Here is a 12,368-nt window from a genome sequence, read left to right as displayed (position 1 = left end):
GATTTTTGTTGTCCCTCATTAAGGATAACTCTATCGACTTTCCTTCACACTTTATACTCTCCCTTGTTGATGTCTATAAGGACATAACGACTCGTGATAAGCTCATTTTTTCTTCCACTATCATGAGACTCCTTTGCCATTTTTCCGTCTCTTATCTTGAGTCTCCCCATTTCTCATATATGTGTGCCATTGATGCTGCTACCATAAAGTGGAGTCTTGCATAGCTTCGCTTGAGGCAACTCTAGATGCAGATGGCAGCTCCTTCAATTTCTACCGTTCTTTCTTCTTCAGCAGGTAGAGTGACACTTGAGGCCATCATGGAACAGCTTATGTGCATGGATGCCGCCTTGACACTCTCAGCGATGAGTTATGTCAAGTGAACACTCGTGTCAGATGTATCGCACGACGATAGGCTGTGATGGGTGGTTTCGTAGTGGCTTCCTCTCCATCTCTGCCAGCCTCTGAGGATGAGAGTGATGATGGCTTCGGTAGTGCTGATGATGTTGAGGATGATGATGATGGCTCGCTTAGTGATGATGAGATGTCTCCTTGATTTACTTGCCATTTGTCACTCGTGACAAAAAGGGAGAGTAGTTTTGAGATGAGAGTAGTCATACTCATAAGGGGAGGGTTAGTTTAGGAGATAGGGGTAGTATTCATATGTTGAGGGATGTAGTGAGGATACTTGTATCTTTTCTTTTCTTTCAATTTTAGATATATTATTCTTTTGTATATTGGTCTTGTGACCATTTTATATATATTGTATTTATATTTGGTTTATATATTGATGTATGTTATTCACCTACCTATCTCTCCATGTGTTGTTTACTCATAGGGGGAGGGTTAGTTTAGGAGATAGGGGTAGTATTTATATGTTGAGGGATGTAGTGAGGATACTTGTATCTTTTATTTTCTTTCTATTTTAGATACATTATTCTTTTGTATATTGGACTTGTGACCATTTGATATATATTGTATTTATATTTGGTTTATATATTGATGTATGTTATTCACTTACCTATCTCTCCATGCGTTGTTTCTTTTCTATCTTTATACACATGTTTCTTATATATTGTATGTAATCTTTTATTTCTATTTCATATTAAGATGTTGTGATGAGTTTTGTTTAAAATGTTTCAGAAATACAAGTTGTCAAAGTCTACTTGCTATAAACTCTTTTCTTGCAAAGTTTTTCAAGAATTTGTGTTAGGATAGATTTTATTGTATTCAACAAGTGAATATGAGTTGAGTGATTTATGACTTTTCTTATATCTCATTTGTTTATTGTGGTTTTGTCACGGATTACCAAAGGGGGAGATTGTTGGAATATATGTGATTCAATGTTAAGACATATGTCAACATTTTATGTAATTGGCTAATCCTTTGACAAAATGCACTTTACTTGTAATTGGGTAGATTTAGGATGTGTTTAATGTTTCAAGTTCAAGTGTTAAAGCAATGCAAGTCTGTCCAAGAATCAAGTGAAAAAATGTTGTTTATGAAAACTCGACAGCTAGCATCTATCGAAGTTTAAAATCTGCTGAACCCCATGCCTCGACAGCTAGCTCGATAGATGACTATTTATCGAGGTTTATGAAACTCAGTTTTTCAGAGCTGTTTTTCATTCAATTCGTGAGTATGTGTTTAGGCTTCCTTTTCTCACAACTCTAAACATATATAAAGATTATTTTAAGGGCCGTAAAAGGTTACGCATAGTTGCATAAGAGCACAATTTCACAAGTGAAGAAAAGTGTGACCGGAAACCTAATTTGCCCTAGTTCTTCTTTCTCTTCAAGAAGTTGCTGTGTTTGTACACCATAGGGTTTTGTAACCAAGCAACTTCATGATCTTTATTGTGTGATGAACAGAAGAACTTTGCTATCAACATTCTTCTTAAGTTGGTGATCAAGTCGCGTATTGGGATCTGCGCAATTGGTTAGTCACATATTGGGAGCCGTTTATTGAAAATGAGAGATTGTCACCACAGAGCAAGTCCAATTGAGTATTGAGATAAGGGTTCAACTGTAAATTGATATAAGATACTGTGATTCCTTTACTTGTAATTGCTTATTTTGATAATAGTGGATTCTCGGGAGTGGTGACCTTAAAATCACCCGATGAGGTTTTTGCCGTATAAGTTTTCTCCATTTGTAAATAAATCACCATGTCAATTTAATTTCCGTTGCATACTTAGTTATTTGGTGATTTGTTTGTGCTGACACACATTTTGCATGTTAATTTGATTAATTAATAAACTTGACTAATTAATCAATTAATTCATCACAAGGGGTTATTACATTCTTGGCCTATCACCATATTTTCCTCGATAAAAATGGATACAGATAGACTAATAGTGAAAGAATACTCGAATAGCACATTTGACCCTAATATCCCACTCACATTTATCCATAAGCTAACCAACTCTTTTAAGTACAAATAATCGTGCTTCTCATTTTTCCTTAACGTCCCAATTTCTCTAAATAGCAACCTAGAGAGAGAGAGAGAGAGAGAGAGAGAGAGAGAGAGCAGCAAAGCAGGTTGAAGTTGAGATGGGGTGGTGGTGGAGACTGTATTGGGGGCTTGCGGTGGTCATAATGATGGAAGTAGGTGGCGGCCACGTTAAAGGAGTCACATATGATGGAAGATCTCTCATCATCAATGGGAAGAGAAAAATTCTATTTTCGGGTTCAATTCACTATCCTCGTAGCACTCCTCAGGTAAATGACATTCATCAAAATTATTTTCCCTATTCTTCTGATGGATAATCCATCAAAAATATATCTTTGACTGACAAAAGAAAAAATTGTGGCATTTGCTCTAAACGTTCCTTCTCTGGGGGAAACTTTCTATTTTTTTTTTCTAAGAAACGAAACTTTCTCATTTCGATGTGTTAAAACTTGCCTAATTAGCCTAATTATGTGATAAAAAAAACTAACAAACTAACTAAGTTTGGCTAATTATGTGGCTGAAAATGGTGGGTTTTCTCTTAGGAATTGCCAAATATAATATTTAATCCGGGCTAATGACTAGCTAGGAAGCTATACGTTTAAGAGGGACCCAACTGATTATCTAGTTCTATCTTTGAGTGTGTGTGTATACTATGTATATATATTAGAAATTTTTTATTGGATAAAAAAAATGATTTTTTTAATAGTTTTTTATATTCCCCTAAAAGTAGTATCAAATTTTTCTTAAAAAATTTGTCAAATAACAAATGTCCATATAGTTATTTATTTATTTATTATTTTTTACAAGATAGAAATTTTACTCTAGCTTAATATAAATGTATATATATGCGTGAAGCTCATTTCTAGAGACTTGAACTCTGGTCTATCCCCTACACCCCACAAGCACTTATATTTGTGGAGTGACCATCGCACCAAGGGTATACGGTGGTAAATGTCCATATAATTATCATCATGTGAGAGGAAAAAGTATTGAATGGAAAATGCTAAAGTTTCTATAAATTTTATTACAAATCTGGTAATAAATATGATTTGTGGACTTTTAACACCATAACAAATGAATATAAGACTTGTTTTTATTTCTTTTGTTTTTGTTTTTGTGATTAGTGACATATTAGTTCTTAATACTTATATTCTAAAATTCATAGTATCCTTAGTATTACTTAGTGTGCATTTGGATTTCGATTATAAGCTAGTTTATTGCTTTTTTCTTCCCTACTATTTGTAGGTCTCATGTGAGTTTCCTATTTATTTTATTTAGTTTTTACCTTTTATTTACAGTACTTTTAATAACAAAATTTTTAGTAAAAAGTTAGATATGTTATTTCCAAACAAACACTTAATATTGAATAATTAGTTGGATTAGTGTAACTTGTGCATTATATCTCAATTAATGGAAATTTAACTATGATAGAATTTTTGAAATTTAATTAAGGTACAATTTAGATTTTATGTAATGCATATGAAAATATATCAATAAAAATTACATCTCAATCATCTTAAAACTTTGAAATCTTAAAAAAAAAAAATAAATAAATAAATTACCAATTACACCCTTAAAGTTTGAGAATGTTTAGATTTTACGCCTTGAAATTTCAAAACATGAATTTTACTCCTTAAAGTTTCGAGGTATTTAGATTTTACATCCTAACATTTCAAAATTTAGATTTTATCCCTTAAAGTTTGGAGTGTTTGGATTTTATACCCCAAATTCAGAAACTTCAAAGTGTAAAATTCAAACACTCCCAAACTTTAAGGCGCAAAATCTAGACACTCTAAAATTTAGAGTGTAAAATTCAAACACTCTCAAATTTCAAGAAGTAAAATCCAAACTCTAAAATTTCAGGGTGCAAAATTCAAATACCCGCAAACTTTAAGAGTGTAATTTGCAATTTACCAAAAAAAAAAAAAAAGTAGTTGAACTAGAAAGGCATGACCATGTATCGTAAAGATAAAAAATAAAGAAAGTGTGATGTGAAGCAAAACACGTTTCTTGCGAAACTGAGATCACAAAATTTTCATTTTCTGCTTAAGTATGGTGGCCGGCCAGCATCAAGAAGATGACAAATTATTTGTGGCCTTTTTCTTTTCTTTTCTTTTAATCTTTATAATTACTGTAGACGACTAAATTTCTAGTTCGAAATAAATCAAACAAGTAAAATAGTTGTACATATGCGAATTTGTATTGAATATATGTGGTACAATTCTCTGTGATTACAAAAGAGTTATCCTCTGATTCAATCTCCTTGCAAGACTTATTGATTTAGATTTGTGGTAATGTGATTGTGACTTGAACACAAAATATCCTTCAATTTGGTTGAGGGATGGATCGAAGATTGCTAAAACGGAATTACAATGAATCTCTGGCTATGAGCTTGTTAGAAATCCTTTGTTCTTCACGTTCTTCGTGTTCTTGGATTTGTGGTGGAAGTTCTTCGGGGCTTTAGAGGCTTGAATCCGTAGAGCTTCACTGATTTGTGATTTGTTGATGTTTTCAGACACTTTAGGCTTGATTCCCGCAAACTTTTGGATCTAGGCGGATGATTTGGATGATTTCTCTTCGAATGTTCTTCGTATTCGAAGTTGAAGTTCTTGAAGTTCTTGGAGGCTTTAGAGCTTGGTTCCGGTAGAGCTTCTGGACTTCTGAGTGTTTCAAATGATTTGGTGTCCTCCTAAATGTCTCAGGAAGGCTTCTATTTATAGGAGTTTTGGGGTAGGTAAGCGACACGTGGCAGAGTCTGATTGGTGACACATGTCACAGTCTGATTGGTCTGCTTATGTCATCGCTTACACATGCTGGCTTGATTGTGTCATCGCTTACACGTGCGAGGTTGCTTATATCATCGCTTGCACGAGCTGATGCATGATTGGTTCTTGTATGACACTTGGCAAATTTCTGTTGGCTTCTGAATAGTAATAGTAAAACCTAGGAGCAGCATGTGGCGCTTTGTAATTGGCTGCATTTTGTGGACTTGGTAGTGTGACGTGTCAGCTTGTGATAGGTCGGGAATTTTCCTTCTCTACAAATGCCCCATTGAGACTCGTTCACACACATAGTTTCAGAGTGTGGTGTGAGAATGAGTTTCGAAAACAGACTTTTACTCTTGGCTCTTCAAATGAAGTAATTGAAGGTGGCGGAGCTTTCAGCAGGATAAGATAATTTCCGAGGAGTAGACCTGCCCATATGAAAGGTTTCGATGAGGCTGAAAAGAGGTTTACAAGTATTTGAATGTACTTACATGACTGAGCTTTCTCAGCAGAGGTTAAGTTGAAGTAACTTCAGAAGAGTGTTTTTGCATTGTTGGCGGCGATCACATGGTGTAGAAGATGGGGAAGACGCGAGGATGGTGGCTGGGTACAACATGCAGAGTCATGGGGCTAGCCTCATGTTTTTAAGAACCGCTGGTGAAGTTATATCAGAAGAGTATACTTCAGATTACGGCGAGGCCATGTGGGAAAGTGGTTTAGTACGCTTGTGTCATTGTTTTACTCAGGTTAAGTTGAGGTAATTTCAGAAGCTTATGGATTCTGGAGATGACGGTGTTGGTGGTGAAGAAGACGGGGATGAAGCAAAGCGAATGGGTGAAACATACGCCACCATGGTACTGGTCCTGTATGTCGGGGACCCTCTGGTGTAGGTGTTTCTAGGAGATACACCTTTGAAAATGGGATGGCTGTATGTTTGCATGGGGTCTGGCAGTAGGTCATTGAATGTGCATGCGTAATGGGACCATACTGACAGACGTTAAGTTGAAGTAATTTCAGAAAGGTTCATTCTGAAATACTTCAAGTTGAATTTAAGTTGGAGTAATTCCAGAAAGTGTGTTTTGAGGTACCAGCAACGATGACCTCTGGATCCCACGCCGATGGGAACATGAAATATGGCTTTGGCAACCATTTACCAGCCCCAAAGGCTGAACTCTGATGAACTGGTGCCCCGGAGGTCGTTTCAAGTGTCGGATGAAAGACAATTTGTAGGATACCCCAACACTTTTTACCATCTTCACTTACTGCTACTTGTTGGAAAGGCACAGAAAAATGAAAGATGGAGCTAACTTGTGATTCTGGTCCTAAAAACCAGCCAAGTTGCTGTTTGTTCCAAACCACTGCTTCTGTTGGAAGGCCAAACAATTGGAAAGAGACTACGGGAGACCTAAGATTAGGAACCGGTGTCTCTGCTGGACTTGGATTTCCTGGCCAACCAAATCCATGGAAGCATGGAAGGTCGATGCAAGCCTTGTTATGAATAACTTTATGGACAAAGGTGGTTGTTAGGTGGAGAAACAAAATTTGTTTGGATCTCAAAACTACAATGATGCTGTGAAGAAGGCTTTTACCGAATCATGAGAGGGTTGATTTCAAACTGATTATGAAGCGATATTGGTTGCTAAGTATTGAGAATGATGAAGCCATGGTGAGAAATGGCTGTGAGAAGAAGGACTTGAAAATTTGAAAGAAGCAAATCTTCATTTATAACTCAGTGTGTTTTTCTGGATGAGTTCTTGATGAATCCGACCCTTCTATTTATAGTGAAGAGACGAAGAATGGTGGATGGATAGTCGAGAATGACGGATGTGAATTTTTGGTGAGACCGGTGGATGAGAATGGTAGGTTGGAGACCGGTAGGGAATGAAAATGGTAGGTGAGAGGGATGAAGAATGGTAGGTGGGAATGTTTGGCATCGAAAGGGGAATGGTAGGTTGGAATGTTCGGCACCGAAAGGGGAATGGTAGGTTGGACGGGTGACCCGATGTAATTTCAAATTTAAGACACACTTGTGAGAGTTCATTTATACTTTGAAAGAGAAGCCTTGATGAAGTCTGAAGAGTAACCTTGAGGGGATCCAAACTAGATGGATGAATCTTAAATTTTGAAATCGAGAGCTTTAGTTTTGGATATTGTCAGTGCTTCGAAGATGTGAATTAGATTGGTGATTTCCAAGTCACGAAAAACTATGCAAGACAAGTCTGGCTTGAAAATCTTGACTTTGGGTTGAATTCAACACAAAAATCAACTAGCTTGGAATTGAGTTATTTGTGCAATTTTCGAGTCTCAAATGATGGAACAGACTCCAAAATTGGAATGTACGCGAAAAATTGAGCAAGATAGGTCCATCTTAAAAATTTTGACTTTTGGTCAATATTTACGCAAAAGTCAACTTTTTAGAAATTGGTCGTTTGCACAATTTCCGAGTTTCAATGAAGAAACGGATCCCAAAATTGGAATGTACTCGAAAAACTGAGTGGGACAGGCCCGTCTTGAAAATTTTGACTTTTTGATCAAAGTCAAAGGTCTAACTTGGTCAAAGCATTTTATTTTTTTTTTATTTTTTTTTATTATTATTTTTTTTTTTTCAGTTGGTTCGGACCAAGTCAGACTTCCGGGTCGGTCCGGGTCAAACTGGGTAGTGGAGGATGACATCATTGATGATGTCACGCACTGAGGGCGTGTACGCATACGGCGCGTGTCAGCGCGTGGCGCGTGGGATATAAGCCTCGGTGCGTGTGAGCACGTGAGGACTGAGGGAGGCGCGTGGACCTGGCGCAGTGAACTGCCAGATTTTCTGGCGGCGCGTGGAGGCCCGTGGCTCGTCGTTTGGGCCTGAAATTTTCAAGTTTTGTAGATCTGAGGCCGTAAAATCTGCTGGTATTGTCTGTTTTCTGAAATGGTGGCCTGATTTGCACAGATTTCAAGGATTAAACCCTTGGTCATCGCGAGTTTTTGGCAGCGCGTGGTGGCGCGTGGTAGCTCCGTGGTTGATGACCTTTCTGGGTTTTTTAGATCGAGGGCCGTTTGAGATTTTTGTAGGGTCAGTTTTGTAAAATGATGTCTGGATTTTCACAACTTTGAATGAGAAAGCCACGGGTCTTTGTTGGAGTTATGGCCTTTTTTTTGGTCTAATTTTGCGGTGGTTGCCCTCACAGGATGGTGCCAGGATTCACATTTGTGAAGTAGGTAATGAGCCAATATCTTCTGTCTCCATGGCTGAACATCCTCCCACATTTCAAAATTCGGTGCAGTCTTCTTTGGCTTTGAGTGCATTTGAGTTGCAAAGTCTGACCTTAAACATTGGTGGCAGCATTTTTCTTCTTTCTTTTTTTGTCTATTAGCTTGCAAGGATTCCTATATAAAGCTGTCCCAAGCATGCACTAAGCTTGCATAAGCTTTGTCTTTAGTACGCATCTTGATACTATGTAGAGAAAATTTGCTTCTTTATTTCAGTGGGTATCGTAATAATGTGTAGAGTGTTTTTTTTTTTTTTTTTTGGTACTAATTGCTTTTTTTTTTTTTTTTTTTTTCACAGGCTAAAGATTACAATTGAAGTTCTCTCTTTCTCTGATTTTTTTATTTAGGCTAGAGATTACAATTGAAGCTTTCTCTTTCTCTGATTTTTTTTTATTTAGACGTGCCGTGAGATTTTCTTCTAACAAGTTCTTTGTTGTTGCTTGTTTTTGTTATGCAGCAGACTTTCCTTTATTCTTTGGGCTTTAACTTCGAGGTTTACACCAACGTTCTTATAGTGATGTTTGTCTCCACCCTTGACGTTCTCATAGCAACAGTCATCTAGGCAACAATGTTATCAAAGATGTTCATGATTCAATGATGCTATTACTAGCATTTGACTTTGAGGTTGTACGGGCCTTTGTCTTGGCAATTATGCTATAGAAACAGTTGTCTTTTCAATGCAGCCATCTCAAGAGTCTTTGCAATGTAACCACATTAAGAGTCTTTATCATGAAGCCATGCCAGCACTTATTCTTGTACTAAAGCCATGCCAATATTTCATTCGCGTCGAAGCTATGCCAACACCCATCTTTTTCATGAAGCTACGACAACACTCCACATTAGCTCTAAAGTCGTGCCAATGTTCATCTTAGCTATGAAGCAATATTTGCACCTACATCTGCTACGAAGTCACACCATTATTTGCACTGAAGTCGGGACAACATTCATCTTTGCCATGAAGTAATGTCAACACGTTATTCGCACCGAAATTGTGTCAACGTTCATCTTTGTCATGAAGCCATGTCAACACTCCATATTAGCACTTGTATTCGCATTAAAGTTGCCTCAACATCCGTCTTTACCATGAAGCTACATCAACACTTCACTTGCACTGAAGTCGTGCCAACATTCATCTTTGTCGTGAAGCTATGTCAACATTTCATTCACACCGAAGTCGTGCTAATGCTCATTCTTGCCATGAAACCACATTAATGCTTCATTTACATCGAAGCTGTGCCAACATTCATCCTTGCCATGAAGCAATATTTGCACTTGCCTTCACAATGAAGCTGCAATCATCATTTGTATTGAAGCTGTGCCGACATTCATTTTTGCCGTGTCAACACTTCACTCGTACCAAAGCCATGCCAACATCCATTTTTGCCATGTCAACACTTCAGTCGCACCGAAGCCGTGCCAACATCCATCTTTGTCATGTCAACATTTCATTCGTATCAAAGCCATGCGAGCATTCATCTTTGTCATGAAGCCACGACAACACTTCATATCGAAGCTGTGCCAACGTTCATCTTTGTCATGAAGCCACGTCAACACTTTATTTGCATTGAAGTCGCATTGAAGTTGCACCAATATTGACCTTATAATAAAGCTACAACAACATCAATTTTCAGAGGCAACATAGCTCAGACATTGAGGATACGTAGCACTGTAACTAGACATCGGGATTTCAAGATGTTGAAGATGCAAAGAGTTCTTATCAAGACTTTTAAAGATGTAAGGAGACGCCAACTAAATCTTGAAGATGCAAAGAGTCCCTATCAAGACTTTGAAGATGCAAGGAAATGCCACCAACAACTCAACATTGCACGAACATGCCTATAGAAGCAAAGTGATGCAACACCAATAATCTATCATTATTCTGGAGGAAGATGACGTCATCCAGATTTTAGAAATATGATGTGAAATGACACCACTCAGAAGGGAGATGATGTGGTTCAAATTCTAGAGCTATGAAGTGACACAACTTAGAAGAGGGACGATGTAGCTTAGACTTGCAAGGTACAAGAAGATGCCCCCAGGAGATAAGTGATGCAAAACATACTTCAGAAACGTGGGAGAGTGTCCATAGAAGATAGGCAATGCCATGCAGACTTCATTTCTTGCAAAAGTGGTTGAAGATTTTATTTTGCAACACAACCAAGAATCAACTTATGTTCATCATCATTTCAAGGATAGCTAAGCAACATCAACTCTTTGCAGTCTTCATCTTTGACTACAACGATCTTCGATCATCCTATTGAGTAGTTGACTACCTTCAAGTAATGTACGTACCCTCGAGAGGGATCAAGTCATTACGTAGTTCAAATGTTTTTTTTTTTTTTTTTTTACAAAAAGGGGGGCTTAGTGTGTAATAGTGGGTATCACCACTAATCGAACCCGAGAGCTCTCAAGGGCGACTTAGGCATCCAACCACTACACCACACTAGCAATTGGTGACATAGAGTGGGATTAATTTCTCTTTATTGGCATGCTTTCAAAGGTAATGGGAAGACATCATGTACCCTTGCAGCATTACAGTGGGCAGTTTAAACTCTTACCAAGGAGCAATCCTCGATGTTCAAGCATAGAAGTGTTTAAGGAACTTCCCATTGATGGGGCCGATCCTTGCATCATCATTGTTGATCAATTTGTAAGCTTTGTTGGTGTTTGCCCCCTGCTTGAGAGTTGGAAGTACATCACAAGCAATGGTCATATGGTTTGACCCGACAACTTCATCAAACTCTAGATCAATCTTGTTTTCTTTGGCAAGCTTCATGATTTGTTCTTTGAAGACGAAGCATTTTTGGATTGGGTGGCCAATGATGTGATGATATTTGCAGTAGTTAGGGTCATCAACTTTCCCTATGTCTTGTGGTCGCCTGCATTCTGGCAATTCAATCAGCTTCAATTGCAATAATTGTTCTAAGATGTTTGGCACATCTTCATCGGAGAACGGATATGCTTTTTGCTCACGTTTCTTAAAAGTCAGGCGACGCACTTCGTTCTTTTGCCATCCTTCAAGCTGTTTTTCATTTGCCTTCGCTTCTCTTCTTGGAACCTTGACTTCGGTAGTGTTAACAACCATTGGGTCTTTGAGGCTGACTTTTGCATTCCTATCATTCCTCCTTACTTCCCTTTTGCTTTCCTCAAGTATGGGAGGGTTTGTACTTCCATGGCTAGCAATACTCAACTCTATGTCGTGTGCACGAGTTGCTAACTCTTCAAATGTTCGAGGTTTTATCCCTTGAAGGATGTAAAGAAGTCCCCAATGCATGCCTTGGATGCACATCTCTACAGCAGAAATTTCAAAAAGTCTATCCTTACAATCTAAGCTCAAAGAACGCCACCGATTGATGTAATCAACGACGGGCTCATCTTTCCACTGTTTGGTATTAGTAAGCTTTATCATGCTCATTGTACGACGCGTGCTATAGAATCGGTCAAGAAACTCTCTTTCGAGTTGTTGCCAACTATCGATTGACTCGGGTTCTAAGTCTGTATACCAATCAAAGGCATTTCCTTTAAGCGAACGGACAAATTGCTTTACAAGGAGGCCTCCTTGAGTCCCTGCGTTCTCACAAGTTTCTCCAAAGTGAGCAATGTGTTGCTTAGGATTTCCATGGCCATCAAACTGCAAGAACTTGGGGGGTTGATACCCATTTGGCATCCTCATGTTGTCGATGCGCTTTGTGTAAGGTTTTGAATATGTGAGAGAACTTGTAGAAGAACCTCCATATTGTGCTCGGATGGTATTTGTTATCATGTCTTATAATTGTTGGACTGACAACGAAGCAATCAAAGTAGATTGTTCTCGTCGGGGAGTGTTTTCAATTTCTCTCCCTTCGTCATCCTTCGCAGATGTGAATTTATGACCATGACTTGATTCACCAAGATCTT

The 12,368-nt window shown here is 38.1% G+C and overlaps 1 protein-coding gene across 1 annotated transcript; it reads right to left on the bottom strand.

The window, feature by feature from the left end:
- Nucleotides 1–11,049: 11,049 nt before the first annotated feature.
- On the bottom strand, nucleotides 11,050–12,234 carry LOC136070820 (uncharacterized). Its single transcript, XM_065781279.1, has one exon. The coding sequence runs from the start codon at nucleotides 12,232–12,234 to the stop codon at nucleotides 11,050–11,052; it is 1,185 nt and encodes a 394-aa protein (XP_065637351.1).
- Nucleotides 12,235–12,368: the final 134 nt, after the last annotated feature.

Source organism: Quercus suber, unplaced genomic scaffold (genome assembly GCF_002906115.3).
Source record: "Quercus suber isolate HL8 unplaced genomic scaffold, Cork oak 2.0 scaffold_262, whole genome shotgun sequence".
Taxonomy (NCBI): domain Eukaryota; kingdom Viridiplantae; phylum Streptophyta; class Magnoliopsida; order Fagales; family Fagaceae; genus Quercus; species Quercus suber.
The sequence above is the reverse complement of the archived record's forward strand: the minus strand, read 5'-3'. Positions and strand labels throughout refer to the sequence as shown.